This window comes from Bufo bufo, chromosome 7, assembly GCF_905171765.1.
Source record: "Bufo bufo chromosome 7, aBufBuf1.1, whole genome shotgun sequence".
Taxonomy (NCBI): domain Eukaryota; kingdom Metazoa; phylum Chordata; class Amphibia; order Anura; family Bufonidae; genus Bufo; species Bufo bufo.
This window is the reverse complement of record NC_053395.1, coordinates 156,691,295-156,713,252: the sequence shown is the minus strand read 5'-3', so window position 1 is coordinate 156,713,252 and position 21,958 is coordinate 156,691,295. Positions and strand designations below refer to the sequence as shown.

At 40.7% G+C, this 21,958-nt stretch overlaps 1 protein-coding gene across 2 annotated transcripts in view; it reads right to left on the bottom strand.

Moving 5' to 3' along the window:
- Positions 1-21,958, bottom strand: part of UNC80 (unc-80 homolog, NALCN channel complex subunit) — a 198,232-nt gene that overhangs the window by 12,648 nt on the left and 163,626 nt on the right. Inside the window, exons 61-63 of one of the 2 annotated variants that reach the window (XM_040441035.1) lie at positions 21,070-21,126; positions 13,356-13,437; positions 4,093-4,225 (exon numbers count right to left, since the gene is read on the bottom strand). In XM_040441035.1, coding sequence (XP_040296969.1) covers positions 4,093-4,225; positions 13,356-13,437; positions 21,070-21,126 — 272 coding nt within the window. Of the gene's footprint in view, positions 1-4,092; positions 4,256-13,355; positions 13,438-21,069; positions 21,127-21,958 lie in introns of both variants that reach the window. The other variant, XM_040441034.1, reaches the window with a different exon arrangement.

The following is a 21,958-nucleotide window of genomic DNA, read 5'->3' as shown; positions in this document are numbered from 1 at the left end:
GGGTCGTTTCTAAACTATGTACTGTAGACCAATTTGTGTAATGGTTCAGGGACTTTTAATTCCCTAAAATTGGAAAGAGGAGATAAATAACCAGGCACCATGTCAAAGGTTATCTGTATATAGGGATGTTAAAACGTTTAACTATTTTCCTTATAGGTTTACCCAATTTATGATAAATCAGCTATATTTTTGATACCATATGGGGAGAAAGACCTCTGCTAGTCCTGTGTGTGGAATACTGGATACAGACTTTGTACATTTAATTAGACGTTGTCCAAAATTTCGTTGATACTGGTTAAAAAACATGTTTATTGTGAATTTGGTGGAAAAGATTACGTTTACTATAATGAGAGATTATTCAGAAGTCCCTTGCTTGGAACATAGGCTAATTCTTGAGCTTTTGAGATTTAGAGCTTTAGTTTCTTGCCCATTTGAAAATAGTTCTCAAAAGACTCCCCTAAGTTGCAAAACTCGAAAAATCAAGTTTAATACCTTGTGTGGATATACCAGATCTCTAACCAAATGGAAGGGGTAGTTGAATCTCCTTACATGTTTTTTTTTATTTTTTTTTTCAGAAAGATTACACACAACACTTCTTTGAGACAATGTTAATTTTTTCCCCACTTTTTTTTCCCTCTGGGCTCCAAATGGGATGGATGGTGTGGCTCTATGGGTTGGTTGAGAGGGATGATTGGATATTTGTAATGTACAAAATCTTTAAATTTGTCTTTTTCTGATAGATTATAAAAATAAAAAGAATAAAAAATGATTTCTTGCAGTGCTACCCAATGAGTGTCTCCATCCATAGTCTAATTAAAGCACTCATCAACTACTGACTAGATAAATGCTTACTGGTATAGAAAGACCAGTGGGCAAAGCTGGCATCAACATTCCTTACTTGACAGTCCTCTTCTGGTGCAGGCATGCCACACTGGATCCCGACGCTGACTAGAATCAGGACATAATGTGTGGTGGCGCAAACAATATCCTGATGGTGACTGGTGTCAGAAGCCTGAAGATATTAGGACTTAGGTACGTGGGCACCTGAAGGTTGAAGGGGGAGTGGTGAGTTATCTGGTCTTGGGTCATAGCATTTATTTATTTTTTCCTTTTCTGGGGTCTGATAACATTTTGGGATCTGGTGTCCGGTTAATTTATTAACTTAGGGGTCTGGTTAATTCAGCAGTCTTAAGTATGAATAGGGGTATTTCCACCTTATAAAGTGATGACATATGGTTATGCCATGAGAGAGAGAATGAAAGGGCTTTTGCACTCATTTAGGACTGATTTGGAGCATTGCTGCAGTTCCCTTCACAATGAAATTCCAGGTCTGGTCTGGGGTCGGATTAATTTAGGTGGTGTGATCTGGTGTCCGATTAATTTAGGGCATCTGATCTGGGATTGGAATTATTTTAGGTGGTCTGATTAGGGGTTGTTTAAAATTTTAGGTCTTTGGCCTAATTAACTTTTAGGGGTCTGGTCTAAAGCTTGATTAATTTAGTGGCCTGGTCTGGACTCCGAATTATATAGGGATGTGGTTTTGGGTTTGATTAATCTTAAGGTCTGTCAGTTGACAGGAGAAGTCATCATGGAGGGCTGGCTAGATGGAGAAGAAAGGGTAAGTGTATGACATTTGTGTAGAACTAGAGTATGAATACAATATGTTCACTGTATTGCAGGATTATTTGTTACATTGGTGTTTATGTAGTGATAGAATACACCTGTCTGTGACTGTGTAATTTAGTTTAGAACATGGGCTCACAACCTGTGGCTGTGAACTGCATACAGCTCGCATTGCCTTTAGTAGCCCCCATCATGGTGAACAGAGACACAAAAGATCACACAGATAAATAATCAGCTGTTGCATGGGGTTGTAGACAGTGTGGTGTGATAATACACAGCCTCCTTGATGACCCACTGGTCATGGTGATGATACACATTATATGTATTTTTTTTTTAACAAGTACTTTTCCATTTTTAAGTTTACTTATTAATACAGGAATGTGATAAACTTTTTTTTTTCCTGACAGACTAACAATTTATGTTTGTATTTGCATATTTTTTGTAATAATAGGGCTTTATTAATTTTTGTAAACAATTTTCAAACCCAATGAGGTCGATTTATTGCGCCAAGCTGTGTGTTTGCGACAAAAAAAACTGTTGCAAGTGCCCCTTTTTATGCCACCCTCAGCCCATTTCCCAAAAAGGGGCATGGCAAGGACAGGACTGGGGTGTGTCCTGAACAGCGGAGACAAATTTATCTTCATTTACATCAGTTTTCTGGTACAAATGACGCCAGAAACCTACGTCAGCTCTTAGCTTTCGTAGATTTTTGTTTAGGCGCATGGACTGCCGGAGTATGCACCTAAGTTATGATGAGGCCTTTGCCTCATCATAAATGTGGAACATCTTTTGACAGTGCAGGGGACATCAAGACCGGAACAGAAAGCGCCTGTCTTGATAAATCTTCCCCATTATGCCTAAATCGATGATGTTTCTACACCACCCTCTGCACTTCCCAAAAAGGGGGCATGGTAGGCGTGGAATGTGGGTGAGCCATCGTCCCTGCAACACTTATCAGCTTTTACACCAATTTTCTATAGCTCATAGGCATAGCTGGTGTACATTTTATTTTACGTGCGCAGACTGCCAGAGGATGCGCTTAGTTTATGATGAGGTGCAGGCATTTTGTAAAGCAGGGATATCAAGGAGCAGCATAAAACACTGGTCTTTGATAAATTTCCCCGTAGTAACTAGCTTTTAGGCTGGGGTTCCATAGTGAAAAGCCAGTCAGACGAAGACCATGATGCCACCTCACCTTGTTATATTTTATCCCAACTTTCAGGTCACATTGTGTCTTTGTACAGCCCTAGACTTAGTGCATGAAGTGGAAAACAATAAAAATTCAAACTACTGTATTTTTTTAAAAAATGATAGGTCTGCTATGATTAAATAGGTCTGTATTTTGATAGCACTTCCTCACAGGAGCTCCGCTGCCTTTTTAAAACAGCTGATCCACAGGGGTCCAGGGTGTCGGACCACCACCCATCAGATACTGGTGTGGTGACCTATCCATAGAATAGGTCATCAGTATAAAAATCTCACAAAAAACATTTAAGCAATGAATGCTTTCCTCTGTAGTGAAGGAAAACCCTCATCTCAGGCAGGACATAGTATGGTCAATATGGCAGAGGTTAAAATGTGTTTTATAGCAAGACACCCCTTTGCTAGAAGAGTGTCCCCTATTATTACCAGTTCCAGCAGTGTCCCTAGTATTAAAGGGGTTGTCTCATCTTAGATATTGGTGGCATATAGCTAGCATATGCCCCCAATGTCAGATAGGTGTGGGATCCACCACTAGTACCCGACCCGTATCTCCACAATGGGACCTGGAAAGTGAAGAAGAGCACACATGCCCACTTGCTCGCCAATTTGGGAACTCCCATGGAAATGAATGGAGGGTGACCACTCATTTACAACTGCTCTCCTCTCGCTTTAGGGTTTCCCATTCTGGAGATAGGTGCGTGTTTTTTTTTTTCCGCTCTTTGAAGTAACACAACCTGACAATATGGCCCTTGGACCTAAAAATGTTGAATGCTCCTGGTTTAGACGAGGGTAGGCTTGGACTGATACAAAGTCAGGGAGGGGTGCACAGTTTGCTCACTTACATACTGCACCAAAATATCTTGTCTCACCCTAATTATGACTAATTTGGCTCACCATTAAAAAAAACACAAGCTGAATACATTAACATGACTGGCCCACATTTACTGTTGTGACAGAGCCTACATTTACCGTAGGCGTAAATTATGCAGTTTGGCACAACTCATTTTCAACATATTTATGAAGCAAGTAAGCCACAAAGAATTATCCACTGTGCTTCACACGCAAGGGGACACGACTTCACAGGAAAGGCAAAATTATGTTGCAAGGTAAGTCAACCAACAATTTGTATGGTTATACTAAACAGTCTAGATGCCCCATATTTATCATCCAGCGTCAGCCACTATGATAAATCTGGTGCAGTCAGACTGTCCAGTCTACATTTATACTGTCTGTTAGACAGGGTTACTAAATCTGCCCCAGTGTTACCTGTTTTTTGATCTTCTTCACGTATTTGCTTGGCACGGGGCTGTATACTTCTGCGAGTTGTTGACAGTCTTGCCCCATGACGACTCCTTGGTTCAGTTTGAGTTTTCTGGCGTGAAAGTAAAGGCCTTCGTAGCTGAACCAGGTGAGAAGGAGAGAAAGCCCCCTGTTACGCCATAATACAGGGGAGATATTAACACTCAGGAAAAGTCCAGTTCATAAGTGCCATTGGGCATAGGTGGTTCAGAGAACTCTGCCAATGATCATAAGCTCCTTGCATATCTGTGTTTTTTTCCTAGGTTGATATGGACCTCAGACTTGAGTAGAAATATATAAAAACTACAGCAAAATGATTTTTGCAGCCAGATCTTTGTTTAGCTGGCTATGCACACCTTTGGGTGGGGGTGGGGGTGGGGGGTTATCTTTTTACATGGCTAACCGCAGAATGCTGTTCACTAGCAAATCTATCAGACTGGCATCTTGGTCTCCAGTCCCTCCCTCTCCTTTACTATACGACTTTCCAAGATGACTTATGAGTTCAGTAGGGCTGCAGCTATCGATTATTTTAGTAATCAAGTATTCTACCGATTAATCCAACGATTAATAGAGTACTCTAATAAGAAAAAAATAATTAAAAGAATGTTTTCTATAAAAACTCATCAACCCCCCTGCCATCAGTCTCCCCCCCCCCCCAGTGCAATCAGCTCCCGCTCCTTTGTGCCATCTGTTCCCCTCCCTTGCGCCATAAGTTCCTCCCCAGTGCCATTAGCTCCCCCCAGTGCCATCAGTTGATCCAACCCCAGTTTCCCCTGCAATGCCATCAGTTCCCCCTCCAATGCAATTAGTTATTCCAGCAGTGCCACCAGTTCCCCCTCCAATGCCACCAGCTCCTTCCCCAATGCCACCAGCTTCCCCATGTCATCAGTTGCTTCCCCTCCCAGTGCCATCAGCTCCCCTTCCAATGCCACCAGCTCCCCCCACTGCCATCAGTTCCCCCACTCCCCCTCCTAGCCATCAGTGCCCAGCCGCGTCGCCAGTGAACCAAAATGTCCTGACGATGTGTGTACGTCAGGATTCAGTGCAGTGCAGTGCTGTGCAGGCAGGCGGGTGACCACGGAGCGTAAGTAATAGCAAACTCTTCACTCACACTCCATGATCACATGGCACAAACAAATCATTGATGCAAAAGATTTGCATTGAGGATTTTTTTGTGTGGAGTTAAACGATTCATTCGAGTAATCTTTTCAGTCCTAGAGTTCACCTTTGATTTGCTCATAAATCAGCTGAGAATCGTTCAGAACACAAGTGTCTAAAGACCAGGCTGTCAGACGAGCTAATTGATTTAACTGTGAATGTCATTCTGCAGCTTGCTATGCACTGACACACAGATGCTGCAGAACTGTCTGCAAACTTTGGGGGGGGGGGGGGGGGGACCAATTGCAAAACTGCTATTCAGTGAAAATAAATATGTGCATTTAAAGGGGTTGGCCACCTTTTGTTTTTTTTTGGCAAACCAGCTTCCTGGGCAGACCTGAAAATGGAAGCATACTTTCCTGCCCTCCATCGCTGTTGGCTGCAGCAGTGACCTTCTCCCCTTGAGTCATGTCAAATTGGCTTCTGAGGCATCAAAGTAGATGTTGAAAGCGGGGCAACCCAAAGGTTGCAGGGAGTAAAGGACCCTGGATTTAGAGATGGGGAGCAGTTAAGTATGCCTTCCTTTCGGGTGTTTGCATAAAAAAAAAAAAAAAAGGTGTCCAACCCCTTTCAGTGAAAGAATGCCCCCAAAAGTGCCCATGGCCTTTAAGATTACAGATGCATGAACCATCAGACTGGTCATACACTTTAGATAACTGTTGAATGACAGCTATTCGTACCTACTTCCCCATACATAGCCATGCATGGCTCGGAGGAACATGCATGTCTTCTCAATAGAGAGAGGGAATTAAGCTGCTGCCATACAGTAGAGGTGGTTTATTTTACTTGAAAATAAAAGGATCAGCATGATAAAATCCAACTGCTCAATCCTTCCCTCCGCCATACACTTTAGATATCAGCTGATCCCACCAAAAAAAGTGGGTTTGGCTGACATTAATCTAACGGGCATAGCCAGCTTTAGATCTATCATGGTTTGCAAAACATTTTTGGGTGGAGCTCTTATGTAACTAGTCAAGAAACAGCAAATATCCAAGGAACTATAATAGTGCACTCAGTGGCGTAGCTAGAAATGACTAGCTAGAATTTTTTTTGCAACCCCTTATTTTCAGGCCGCCCCCATTCCTGTGGCTAGTAAAGATCGCTCTCTCAGACCAGGCCCAGCAGCTGTTCCATCCGTTTCCTACACTGTCTATACTGTCACTGTATATAATTTTATTGTGTAATACTGTTGAGGGGGCCCTGACAAAATCTTTTAGTCCTCCTCCTCCTGGATGGGCCTCTTTTGGGTCAGGGCCCCAAAGCAGCCGCTTCCCCTATAGCTACGCCCCTGAGTGCACTATACAGGTAAGACTCGAAAAATTAGAATATCCTGCAAAAGTCCATTTATTTCAGTAATGCGAATTAAAAGGAATTGCATTAATGCAGCTTAAAATATGAATTAAAAAGTGTCACACTCTAGTCAGCTAATTAATCCATACCCCCTGAGCAAAGGGTACCTCAAAATTGTGACTTTGGGGTTTCATAAGCTGTAAGCCATAATCATCCAAATTATAACAAATACAGGCTTAAAATATCTCGCTTTGCACGTATCTCATATGTTAGTTTCACCTTTTAAAGGGATTCTGTCACCAGGATTTCACCTACTGAGCTGTTAACATGACCACATCAGTCTTCACGATTTATATTACAATATACTAGTATTACTGCCCTGTGTCTTGTAATTTGCTCAGCCGCACCCCTTCTCCTTGAGCCCAGCACCGCCCCACTGCTAATTTATTCACTCCTCATCGCTGACCTCATTTGCCTGGTGCGCTGTAATCTCGCGCATGCGCCGCGGAAAGACCAGTCAGCGCATGCGCAATGTGTTCTGTGAGGCCGATGCCAGGACACCGCGCGGGCGCTGACAGGTCTATCCACAGTGCATGCACGAGATTAATAAAAGCGATTTTATAGACAAATTACAAGACACAGGGCAGTAATACTAGTATATTGTAATATAAATCGTGAAGACTGATGTGGTCATGTTAACAGCTCAGTAAGTGAAATCCTGGTGACAGAATCCCTTTAAGTTGCATTACTGAAATAAATGAACTTTGCACAATATTTTAATTTTTCGAGTTTCACCTGTAGAGACCGAAAATCTAATGATGATAGCATGCACTAGAATAAAGTTTAAATATCCGGTCTTAAATAGAACATATAAAAGCCCTTCATGTATCTAAAATAACTCAGAGCCCACAGCAGCCAATCAGAGTACAGCTTTAATTTTTTTAAATAAATTGAAAACTAATACGTGGGTCCTGATTGGCTGCTATGAGTAACACATCCACTTCTTTACTAAGCCAGTGTTGCTGCAGTTTTTGCATGCATTGGGCGAGATTTATCAGTATTGTAGATGAAGGCTTTAAGAGTAGGCAAAAATGGTGCAAACTGTGGCCAGTTTATCAAAATAGTGCATATGGCATGATAAATTTGGTGAAACTCGCTCGTTCTCTTCAATACGCTAATGAACATTTGGCCTACTTTATGACTTAAGGCCCCTTTACAATGCTCAATTGAGCAGACAGTTGTCTTGATGAAGCATTCCTTCCCAACAATCGTCTGCTCATCAGTGAAGGAGACCGCTGCATGTAAATCTCCTCCACAGTATAGGGAGGAGCGATCACTAATGCCATCGCTCATCCCCATACAGAATCATTATTTGACAGCATGGTCTGCTTGAAAAAATTCAATTACCTGATGAACGAGCGTTTCAGCGGCACCTTTACACCAGCAGATTATCTCTAACCAGTGTTTAAACACTAGTTAGCGATAATCTGCCCAATGTTTGGACTGTGTAAAGGGGCTTTTAATCATCCCAATTTTCTCAGCATTTTTCAAAACTGCAGAAGTAGGTGGACAGGCATCTAAAACACAATAAAATGGCCCATGGACAGAATTCAGGTGCATTTGCTTAGTAAGTATATTCAACACGAGGCAGATTTATTGCAGAAATTTCTAAGACTGAAAAAAAGTTCCATTCATCTGAATAGGAGCAAACTCATGAATTACTGCGAGCCCCAGTCATGTGAATAGGACAGTCATAGAAATTTCTGTGTGAGACTGTCCCCTAAATTTATCCAAGAATTTAGAAGTGGATCCTAAAGGGAAGAGCATAAAAATAAAGCTTTATTAGGATAATTGAAGCATCTAAGAGGACATCTACTAAAGGTCCTGTGTGAATTTTAATAAATCCAAGCCCAGAACTTTTGTTCTGGATTCATTTAGGAAAGAGCAGATACAGTACAAGATAAAGCTGTAAAATAAAATCATGATAAATCAGTCAATACAACGGATTTATACGTAAGTTATAGGAGAATTAACTGGAATTGTGACATTGCAACCTATGGCTGTGTATAACTCTACATTAGGTTAGAAGATAAAACATGCAACAGCTAAGGACACCAGAGAAGACACGCTATACCACAAAGGGTTAGGAAATATTACTTTGTATCATTCACGCCTGTTAAAGGGGTTATCCCATGATGAATGTAAAATATACAAATCAGACATCATATAGTACATGGCAGTCTCTTTCAAACAAAGTTAGAACCAGCCTTGTACCTCACATGGATCCAGAGATCTCCCCATTCATTGCTCCAATTGCTATATTTATTTCTAGGCTGGCAGCTCAGGGAGTGTGTCCTTTCTGCTGCAGCTCTTTTCCCTATTTCTGTTGGTGCTTCCAACAGTAGATATGGATGGTGGCAGTTAAAGGATGGAACTAAGCATGTGCGACCACCCCAGCATTGTTTGTGAGGTTAAAAAAAATATAAGGAAAAGAACAGGTGGCACCATAGAAATATATTTTATTGAATAACTCAGCAGCTATACAAAAAATTTTATGACATGCAATGACAAAAGTATTCAGATCCAGGTGCAATTTTTAAAAAAATGTAGATTTTTTTATGGGACAACCCCTTTAAATGTATAGCATTACTCATTTATGTGACTTCCTAGTACCAAATAAACAGTGCAAGGGCCATCGAGTGATTGCACTGCGAGCATTTTACAAAAAAAAGCCAAGGAGGATCTGGTCAAACTTTAAAGTTACAGATCCAGATGCTGTCATTGATATATTCTATGCAGTTTGGTCACTTTTATGAGATTGTGAAGAAAATCCAAATTGTTCTTTTTATCTTTTTTTTGTGAATGATACAAGAAATTCTTTCATTTTCAGTTTGTTCTGTATGAATGTGAAGATATCTTTAGAAAGCTTTTCAAAGATAATATTACTTCAAAAATTAAAAGGCAATCGTTATTTACTAATTGCATGAATGGGGGGCACAGAAAAATAACACCCCTCCTATGGCCGTTTCCATTTTTACACACCAGCGCAGCAGTAAGTCTGGGTCATGTGTAGTGCAGCATAGTTCCCAAAGTTTTACCAATCTTGGGACTTGCAGGGAGAAAACCAGCATGGATGAGGACATGTGAGGGGTAACATGAAATGGGCAGGAACAGGGTAGGTAAATAGAGGATGCCCTAACTAGGACAAGTTACTTCACAACACTGAGGTAAAGAGCTGCCTTCTCCTCCTCCTCTCTATTTGTCAGGGATTATGGTCCTGAATACAGATGATAAGAACTTTAGCTGAGTCTCTGGGGAATTTAGTTCATGAGGAGACATGAAGTACAGAAAGGACGGACAGGACAGGCTGTGGTAATGGAGACTGCACACAACTGCTTCTGCTCATTACCCACACCCCACCTTCCTCTCATGTCCCCTCATCATCTCCATTGCCACAGAGATTCACCTGTAATCAGGATTATGAATCCTGACAAGCAGAGCAGAGAGGAGGATGAGGCAGCACTATGGCTCATTGTGGGGAAGTAATTTGTCCGGCTGTGTGATTAGGACAGGTTTTGTGTGTACTAATAGGACGGCGGCCATTTTATTTCTCCTAATGATTGCTCCCTAGACAAAACAAGCCATTCTAAGTAATGAAATGTATTTGTCAATATATTTATTATAAAATAATATTTAAGTATTTTCATTTTTTTTATTCCTGGAGAACCCCTTTAAATTGGGCTTTAAGCTCCCCCGACTTTCCCCACCCCACTCGCCAGTGATTGGTGGACTGCCATTTATATGCCTGTATACATGCAGCCTATTACTGCTGATGAGGTTAGAGGAGATGGAGGAACTCTCACTTCATGAATACAGTGGATTCATAGCTATCAGGTACTAGTTAGCACTGTTACCCTGCAGCACGGGAATCCTTGTTCAAATCTTTCTCAGGGCAATGTTTGGATGGTCAGATTTGAACCAGTGTTCTTCCCGTGTTTGTTTAGGTAAGGTCACATATTGTATATATGGGGATCCAATAGCAAAAATGATAAGATCTATAGTTTGGAGGGCACTCAATTATCTGATGTTGCACAGAATCATCCAATTCGTGATCATGCTTAAATAATTTATTTTAAAATTAACAAATAGAAAATCAATATAAAACCAATATAAAATTGTTAATTCTATTTTCTATTTGTTAATTTTAGAATAAATTATTTAAGCATGATCACGAATTGGATGATTATGTGCAACATCAGATAATTGAGTGCCCTCCAAACTATATATCTTATCATTTTTGCTATTGAACCGACAGTGGGTGTGTCGTGGAGAGTGCTCCTATACTATAGATTTGGGTTGGTAGAGCCACTGTGATAATTTTTATTATTTCATATATGGAGATCCGCCTCAGTTTCCCTCCAGTCTGGTACAGAAAATGGGAAACTGGGCCAGAACTAATCTCATAGTTTTCTATGTGATTGTTTGTATACATCCGTTGCATTATTTGTGATGCTGGATGTAAAGTGGTGCTGGATAGAAAAACGCTGCATGTTCAGTTTTTATGTCTGGCGCCATCAGCCGCACCTGTGCACTATAGTGCACTACACATATATCAGTTGTGTCTGGCTCTGAAACTCAACATAACACGCATTTCATATATTGTGATGTAAAGAGATGCCATGATGTTGTGTTGCATTGTTTGGCTTTTTATCTTGCACCCAGTACTGTATTAGTGATTTGCAACTTAGGGGGGTATTGACTCTCCTTAAGGAGATCAGCTGTGTATGAAGACCTAGTGGCAATCCTCTATGGGAAAATGGAAATTTGGCTTGGCTATTTCCCTTGTCATGTTCCAAGTCTTGTCAATAGGGAGCCACTTCCAAAAGTGGGCACTTGTGAGACAGTTCTCTTTCACTCGCCCTTTGCAGATACCTTTTGCAGATGTGCAGCTATCTCAAGTCAGTTTATTAGTCCTATACAATTAACTCCTAAAGATAACTTCACATTTATAGTCATGATAGTAGCCAAAAATGTTGCGCATGCATTAAGTGCCCTGTGCTGTCCAACCACATCCTATCTCAAATTCCCCTGGAGCTTCTACTCCTCTAATATGCTGGGAAAGAACAAGGCCATGTATATGTAATATATTATTACAATGGTATATGTAAGTAATACAAGGTATGTTAGTGAGATAAGAGACTGCAATGCTTTGCAGTATTCTTATTTATTGTACTACTTATATAGTTAAAAGCAAGCAATGACAACAGAGCATATGTTATTAGTACCGCTTACTCATAGGGGTTGTCTCATCTTAGACATTGGTGGCATATGCTAAGATATGCCACCTGTGTTAGACAGGTGTGTATCCCACCTCTGAGTCCCACACCTATCTCCAGAACGGGACCCCGAAGTGAGTTGTGAGCAGCTGCGCACGCGTTGCCGCCATCCATTCATTTCTGTGGGACTGCTGAAAATAACCGGCTGGCTTGGCTATCTCCGCCAGTCCCATAGAAGCGAATGAAGCGGTGGCTGCACTTGCGTGGTGGGCATTCATTTCTATGGGGCTTCCAAATATATCTGTGTACCTGCTCTGCTCTTTTCAGAACCCTATAGAACTTAATAGAGAGCACGCCACACAATCGCGGTAAGCTCTCCTTCACTTTCGAGGGCCTTTCTGAGATAGGTTCCGTTGAGATCAGCACCTGACATTGGTTGCTTATCCTAGCGATATGCCACCAATATTTAAGATAAAACAACCCCCTGAAGTCTGAATTACTTCTCCTTCACCCATGCAATGACCACATGCTCCTTTCTAATTCTAAAAATGCCATTGCAGAAGGTGGAGCACACCCTGACATGCCATTCATGGGAGAAGTCTACTTGAGAGTAATGGAGATACTAATGGTCAATGTGCCACTGTCACAGCATAGTAAAAGATATTACTGATATCTCTTATAGCTGAGACTATACTGTATGTGTGCAAGAAGATGGAAGACGGTAGGAAACAAGACATTGTCTGCATACTTCTATGGACCTTCTATAACTTTGTGCCAAATGACCATTCCTTAGAGCTTCAATATGGCTGACTATGATGTTAACTTCCTGTCACCAGTTACAGTAGAAAGTGCAGCTCTGGAGCAAAAACTGCTGCTCTTACATGAGAACACGAGTGAGAACAAATATTTTAACCTTCATTTTACTACATAAAATAGAATCCCGTCAACATACTATTTCCAAGAAAATAGGATATTTATGAAAGCAGCAGCAAGGAAATGGATGACACAGCTCATGTCATTAGATGTTGTCTGAGATGTTGCCTAAGCCAGATTCTGATTGTTTATGGCAGAACCACCTATTTCCTTCACATTGCCTTTAATAAACACCCCTCAAATAGCATAGCACATGCAGTATGTACAGAGCATAAGCAGAGGGAAAGCTGAAGGTGTTGTATAGTCATCAGTAACGAAGGTACAGTATAATAGCTGACATCACACACTACATTATTCTTATCACATAGCTGGAGATTTACTGATGGACTGAAGGAACAAATGGCAGAGGTAAGCAGATGAAATGCAAGATGAATATGAAATAAATCTAGACAGATAAGAAATGGAATGATGCAAGAACATAGAAGTTAAAGGAGAAAATCAGGCATGTCAGACTGAACTTTTCATTAGGACTTTTGTACAGTTTTAACCAAATGCTCCATTTACCATTGAAATGAAGACCATCAAGTTAACTCTTCATGGATGACATCATCCTCTGTGTCATGTAGCACTTACCTGCCTCAGACCTCTCTTCCTTCCCAATGGTGGTTGAATGAGAAGGTTCTGATGACCTGGTTCACTCTGCACACTGGCTACCCTGTTGAGTGTTAACAGCATTAACATATGGAATGGGCACACATGGGAAGGAAGTATGGTGGATGTTGACAACTAAGACAAAATGGTACCTTGATTGAGTGAATACTACAAGTGATATTGCATAAGCATAACAGTTGTGTCAGATATCCAAAGAGGAAGCTACTAATGCCACGTCTATGTACTATACTCAACTATCAGCTGCTACTACAGCAAATAAAATCTATCAATGTTATACAAAAACTTCAAGGATGCTCTCGTTCCACTATCACCACCAGTGAAGGTAAATCAGAGTCTGTAGGTGAACGTGATTTTTTTTCCCCCAGCTCATTCTGAACACACATAGGGGGGAATTTATCATTAGGAGAATATTTGAAGTCAGTTTTGCTTCAGTCTGTGTTGGAGTACTTGGTGCCACATTTATCAAATTTGGCTTGTCCTTAAACCTAACACTTCTGTCTAGAGAAGCTCCTCCAATTTTCCTACTCCACCCTGCTCCTTAAAAAAGTCTCAATGATAAATCTGGAGTGCAACTCATTAACATAGCTCACCACACCCACTTTTCCACCCATATTACAAAACTGGAGTGAGTGGTGTACACATGCAAAAAGTCGCAAAATTTTGCACAAGTGAGTGTGAAAAGTCTAAAATTTTTGCGCAATTGCATAAATCATGCACAAGCGAGTGCAAAAAAAAGTTGCAAAAGCCCTATTTTGAGACTTTTGTGATGCCAGAATTCTGAAGTGAAGGTATGATAAATCAAGGCCATATACTTTAAGGACAAACTAAAACCAAGACGCCAACTGATTTCTAAATCATAATCACAAATATCCAGGTACAATAGTCCAGAAGTGATCACAAGTTCATGCAAAGGTGGTGAAGCTGACCATCTTTGGGGAGGGGGGATATGTTTCTGTAAAGTTTAATTCAATCCTATTCTTAGCCTGAATGTGAAGCTGAATTAGTAGTAGTGTAACAGTCTATTGCACTTAATAAAGAAGATCTTCAGCAAGAATGTTATAACATGTTCTATGTGAAAATCACATACAGGAGTGGAACATACAGAGAAAGAGTTTAGAAATATTTGTGCCTCTCCTGGTTTTTGGCTTGCATATATTGATAAAAAATACTGACTGTGTGAAAGTGGCCAGAAAGTGTTGTCTGGGTAAAGATATTGATGACCTATCCTCTAGATAGGTCATCAATATCAGATTTGTGGAGGTCCGACATTGGGCACCCCCACGATCAGCTGTTTTAGGCAGCCAGAAACTGTTCAGTGTATGGACAGAAGCAGAAGGTGACATACATTGCCTAGTTTCAGGGCCAGGTTCCTGCATGTTTTTTTCACCTGGCCTTGTCAATTAAGAAAGAGCAGGAGGGGCTGGCAGAGGAAGCAGGAAGAGCAAGGATGCACAGAGTGCCTTGGGACCACCCTCAGTGCACCTAACTGTTCGTTTGCATATATGGATTAAAAGTAATTTTTCCCCAGAATGAAGCAAGTACTCAAGCACATTCAGTATAATGCCAGTATAATATCCAGACTTATATGCCAAATGTATGAGGGCTTCATTTTTGCAAGTTTCTCTTTCTAATATATTGGAAAATGGAAAAAAAAAAAAACCTTTGTGGTGAAAATGAACTAAAAATACACAATTTAGTGGAACACAGATTCTAATAACTATAGGTGCACATTGAAAAAACTCCTAGCAATCAGTGATCTCACAGGTCCAGATTGCTTGTTACTTGCTCCATTCTCCCAATCCTACTTATCTGCTATTCTAATTTACGGAACCATCTTTTTAACTACCTCCAGTAAAAGCTCTACCTGTTCTCTGAAATATTTTGCATTAGAGTTAATAGAAGATAGTATACCCGACCTGACACTTAGCAATTGGAAACTTCGGGGGATCATTACACCTTCCCATATCAAGTCCACCTATCAGGTCCCTAACACTGAGTTTTACAAACCATCAGGAAGCTGTAATCAAAACTCACCCACTAGGTTGCATCACATGTTCCCCTCTCACCTGCCATTCTCTTAGAGGATCTACAATAACATGTGGTCTTTATTCCATATATTTTGGGACTGTCACAAAATACAACCACTGTGGCTGATGACTGCGAGAATAATAGGTGTCAATTTTGGGGAGCAGGTGTTCTGTACCCCACCTATTAATTTGGATAGATGGTTTCAGTCCAAAGTACAGATTGGTGGTCGCCCCCATCTGTTTGTGTCTACAAAGCTAGTCGCCACTAGATATTGGAAATCCCCAATTCAACGTCATATTAACAAGGTTCCCAACATCACAATTATAATTTGGTTTTCCAAGTCTTCAGACACTTGGCTTAATATCACAGAAGAATTACTGGCAGATTCAATATGGCTGTCTCTGTTTTCTATGTGACCTCTGTATCTCTGTGGGCAAAGTTTTTAGTATTTATTGTACTTTCTGAGTTGATGACTGTGGTGTACATTGACAGTCTTCTTGTATGTCTATGTATTGTTGTATGCAAATGTGATTTGCTTCCTAGAAACCCAATAAAATCTAAAAATTAAAACAAAAAATACATAATTCCACCATTGTTTTGGGGTTTATTTTTACAGAATTCTCTGTGTGCTAAAAATGACAGGACAACCTTATTTTGTGGGTATTTGCAATGAAAGCAATACCAAATTAATGTAATTTTTGTTATACAAAACTAAAAACACTCTATTTTGCAGGGTGAGCTGTAGTTTTTGTTGATGCCATTTTGGGGCATGTATCACTTTTTTTTGGGTGGCAAAGTGGCAAAAACTGCAGTTTAAATTGTTTTTGTTACAATGTTCACCATACGGGATAAATACTTTTATATTTTAATCATTTGGGCATTGTTGGACACAATGGTACCCAGCATGTCTTAATTATTTATTTTTATAAGTAAAATGGAGAAAGGGGGTGATATGAATTTGTAATTTAAAATAAATATATATTTATTTTTAGTCCATCTAGGGCACTTGTGATCATTATCTCGCTTATCCCATAGTCTGAAATAGCTTACCATTGCAGCCTAAGGGAAAATTGCGATGTTCCCAATGAGCCCTGCTCGGGCAGGGCTCCATAGGAACTTACTAAGGCAGACCTGGGAGCCTTCACAAGGCTCATCAACAGTGATTCGTTTGGGCATCAGAATCAGCCTGCTCCCAGCAAATTACTTCTCAGATTTTGTGGCTGCAATTGACCATGCCATCTGAGGAGATAAAAGTACATGATCTGCGTTGTCTCTGATCACAAACACCTTTTGGCTAGTGTCTGCTGTGTAAAACAGCAGACACTCTCTAGCTTTGGAGCTTTGTTTCTCCTGAGTGGGCGCCATTTATAAAGACCAGACATCCGCCTTACATGTACAGATGTTAGGAAGGGACAAAAAGCCAAGGTGGGGAAGCTTACTTACCTGTTCAGTCTTCCTCAACTCTAGCACTACCATACTGCTGCCCGACAGTCTTTACTGTGCTGCAGCAGTGATGCCACATCAACACACGAGACCACTGCTGCCAATCACAAGCCACTGAGTGACTGCAGTAGTCAACTGTCTTCAAGCGAACAGAGTAGCAGGACTCAGAGATTTAGTTCTATTATTTTTTATGTAATTTTCCTAACTTGGCTCATTTTCCCCCCCTTTAAGACTAGAAAAGCACTTATGGTAAGCCGTTACTTTCAGTATATAAAAGATAAGTGGTGTTTTAAGATCACCATATTATCTATGGTTATTGCGAGCATTACAGTGATCTGATCAGCTGGTAGCTGCAGGGTTCCTAGATACATAGTAATAGCAGTATATCAAGACTATTTAGGCAATACTAATTTCATGCAGAAACACTTAGCTCAGAGCCTATTTATGAATTGGCAAACTGATGCAGCACAGGAACCGAGTAGAGCTTTCCTCATATCCTTTATGCAACAGGAGAGGAAATTCTGTCTTAACACATCAACTCTCTTAGCAACAAAATATTCTTAGTCCTATACAATAAGGGAAGGGGTAACATGGGAGAAATTAGACATATAAATTGATTATTTCCTTTTCTCCCCGTTATGATACCACTGTGTCCCATTCTCCCAAATCCTAATAAAACTACATTGTAGTGCAGCATGTAAGAGAACAATGTTAGCGTAGTTTTATATTACTTTGTATTGCAGAGAGTCTGTACTGTATGGTATGCCACCTGGTTGCCATAATTACCAAAGACGGTAAACATCTATCTATCTATCTATCTATATACCTAAGTACTGTTAAATAAACTGTCAGTCCATGTATATAGTTTGGATCTGCATTCTCATTACCCTGAGTTATCCATGTCCTACAGTTACAGTTATTGCAATTTCTGCCTCAGTGTAATGGTCGCCATTCCCCTGCACCTTACTTGTGCACACAAGTTTTTTTCATTATATGCTTACCATATTATGAAGAAATTCTCCTCTACCAAAATCTAGAGGAGAATTCGGTGCATCGTGGAGGATCTAAGCAGCTCCACAGGTTTATTGCTTGAACTGAACAAAAGGTCCCCCTCAGCTCGGTGTATAGTCAGTGTTAGACTGTAGTTCCCGGGGCCCACCAGAAGAAATTATTCTCGGGGCCCAACCCCTATATCATCAATAATGTTGAATAAAAAAAATAGTCCCTTGTGGCAGGTAGTTGTCTCCAAAGACAGCTCCAAATGGGATCTTTTCTCCTGGACCTACGGGCCCACCATTGCATCAGAGCTTAGGCCCACAGGAGGATTCTCTGGTACTCTGGTGGGCCAGTCCGACCCTGTGTATGGTTGACTGACCTTGAGTCACATGATAGCTCTAGTTTTCAAATACTTCTAGGCTACATTCACAGTCATTACAGGTTAACATTATAAGTTCAGCCCATCTTATAAAGGTCACAAGAGAGCTCACTGTATGTTTTCTAAGGCACTGAACAGTGTAATTCCACATTACTATCACTGACAATGAAGTAATGACAATGAGATACGGAGTACGGTATATCCTAGGAATGATTGTGCGCCAGAAAGCGTGATAGAGCTATAGACAATGACCACTAACCATATCACAATCTCTCTCAGCTTCTCCTTTGCATCAGGGGAAACCAACAATTAAAGTGTTGCTAGTCAATTAGTCACTGGCTTGGAAATACCGAACATTTTAATCTTTTTCAAGCACAAAAATATCCATAATGTTCAGATGGATTTTAATCAAATATATTTCAGTGTTCTTGATGGAGACATTTTCTAGCCCTTTTTTGGCACAGTTTATTAATTATATGGAGATGCTATTCCTAGAAGGTTTGGATATTGAATTGACCCCTGGTAAGGAACAGGTGAGAGAAGAAACACTTCTATGCACACAGTCACGGCTGTACTGGCTGACAATTGTGAAATGTGCAGAGTTTCTCTGTGCTTTCCATTTCCATGTCATGCTCAAGAGTAATCATCTGTTGGATTAATCTACTTTGTCCCGAAAGATAGCAGAATATCTGTTAGTACACCTCTTTAGGTCGCTTTCACAGGAGCGATTTTCCTGTTCAGGTACTGTCCGAGTTTAGAACAGAAAGCACTCAGACTGAACACCGATACAATAAAGTCAATAGAATAAGCCTCATGGTATCTGTTTGAGTCTAAACCTGTCCAACATCTTGGTCTATGTTCACACCACATTAGGTGAGCATGTTTAGTGTATGCTCCAGGAGATACTTCCAATGCACATGCGCAATGGATCCAAAAACCTTTATAAATCCGGCTGATGCCAAAAAGACATCCTTTTGGCACATTTTGGGCAGGAATACATTAGTATAGGCAAAACTATATAGATATTTTATTATTTTTAACAATGCTGATGTATGACACAGCATTCAGGGGCTTTACTTTCAGTGCATCCATCGGGAGAGTTTTCCGGTAAATGCACTGAGAATAGCCCCTAGATCAGGGGTGGGCAACCTGCGGCCATCTGTTGTGAAACTACAACTCCCAGCATGCATACTTGTTCTGCTATTCTCAGAACTCTCATAGAAATAAATGGAGCATGCTGGGAATTGTAGTTTCACAACAGCTGCAGTGGCGCAGGTTGCCCACCCCTGCCCTAGATGTTATGTGTACACAGTCTTCGACTCTTGTGGGATTATCAATCTGTCATAATAGTTATGTATGTTCTTACTGGGTGTTATCTGGAAGCTTAGACCAGCTGTCAAAACCTGCAGCAGATTTATCACAGGGGCTCAGGCTGGATGATAAATCTGGTGCAGGGACGGACACCTTTCTCTGACTCTTGGTTGGCTTACTCTCGGACAGAATTTCAAGCCAGAATTGTGGCACAATTTTGAAACAAAATGATGCTTATTAGGCCCCGCACCTTTCCAAAAAGCCCACTGATTTTCTTTAAGCCCCACCTCCTTAACAAGCATGTCGGAAAAAAATGGAGAATCCCTTGATGCGCCAAATTATGCCAATTTGCACCACTTTTTAGGCAGATTTGTAAATATGGGCCAATGTCCGTCTGTTTAGAGAAAATCACAGCATGTTCTGTTCTCATCTCATCATTTATTCAGGACTGGCCCAATCAAGTCAATGGGTCACACAAAAGGACATTTTTCACTGATGGTTGTTAGGAGACGCTAAGTGTTTATTCTTAGGTGAGCATGTTTAGTGTATGCTCCAGGAGATACTTCCAATGCACTTGCGCAATAGATCCATGAACCTTTATAAATCGGGCTGATGCCAAAAAGACGTCCTTTTGGCACATCTTGGGCAGGAATACATCAGTATAGGCAAAAACATATAGATATTATTATTTTCTTTAGCAATGATGATGTATGACACAGCATACAGGGGCTTTACTTTCAGTGCGTCCATCGGGAGAGTTTTCCGGTAAATGCACTTGCCCCTAGATCAGGGAAGGGCAACCTGCGGCCATCTGTTGTGAAACTACAACTCCCAGCATGCATACTTGCTCTGCTATTCTCCGAACTCTCATAGAAAGAAATGGAGCATGCTGGGTATTGTAGTTTCACAACAGCTGCAGTGCCGCAGGTTGCCCACCCCTGCCCTAGATGTTATGTGTACAGAGTCTTCGACTCTTGTGGGATTATCAATCTGTCATAATAGTTATGAATGTTCTTACTGGGTGTTATCTGGTTGCACTGGAGCTTCAGTTGTGATGAGAATTTCCCTTACTCCTAAAACTGCAGAAATCAGGCTGTCATGCACCACAACAATGTAATAAATACAGATTCCTATACTCACTACACTATTACATTTATATATCATCACTACAAGATTTTTAGTCTTCAATAAAAACTTATACTACTTCTTGTATAGCCTCATAAACTAATATAGTGAACCTGTCTGTGGCAAAATGGCCCGCCAACTAGAAGCATCTTAAAATGAATTTCCTCAGACGGTATTGATTACTCGTTGACCATGGAACACCTTAGTCGTCGGGGACTTACATTTATGATGGCAACAGAGAAAACTGCACCTTTCACGGCGAGCCAAAATGGGTTATGAAGAGAATCATGAAGAAACAGATTGAGAGGGAGGGGATGGCTTCTGGCTTTTAAAGCTGGCCTCCATCCTCTCTCTCTCTCCTACATCACAATGACAGACAGGAAGCATTCATACCTAGACAGGCTGATCTCGCCATCACGGCCATGGGAGTCGTCAAGAACATTAGGTTCGCTGCAGGAGGGGGAGGGAGATGAAGCATTGAAGGGAAAGAAAAAGCAAACAAAAACAAAACAGAAACTTTGCATGCAAAAGTATAAAAAGTAACGAAAATATGTCTACAAATGAACTGAACAAAAGTACAAAACAACAGCAAATCATCTACGGTTCTTGGCATTCTGCACTTAAAAATTACAAGAATAGGGGCAGAGAGAGCTCGATGGGGAGGGGAAAATGCACCGCAAAAATGAAATTGAGGAGAAACAGGAGATAAGGAGAACGAGCAAGAGCTTATGGTTCATGATCTGGGGATTAAAACAGCAGTACTAGGGAAGTATTTCAGAATTAGGTTTATTATGATACTTACATTTATAATTTAAATATCTAATTTGTGGTCAGTATCTGAGTGGACATTTCCAGTTCTACCAGAGGACCTGTGCACATACACATTCAATTGCTCCATAAACTTTGTTATGGTTGCAGACACAGGACATATCTTCTGTAAGGTGTAATAGATGATTTGTGAATCAAGAAATCACTACTACTATCAACTCATTGGTTTCAAAACAGCTCCGAATACCTTCTTCTGGACCTTTGAGGCCCATTATTGAGTTAGAGCCTGAGCCAATTAGAGGATCCTCTTCATAGTGGGCTAAGCGTTTTTTTTTAAGGCTTGGTCAAATCATGAGCTTATTGATGACGCCATTGCTTGACTAAGGCTACTTTCACACCTGCGTTAGGTGCGGATCCGTCTGGTATCTGCACAGACGGATCCACACCTATAATGCAAACGCTTAGATCCGTTCAGAACGGATCAGTTTGCATTACCATAAACAAAAAAAAAATA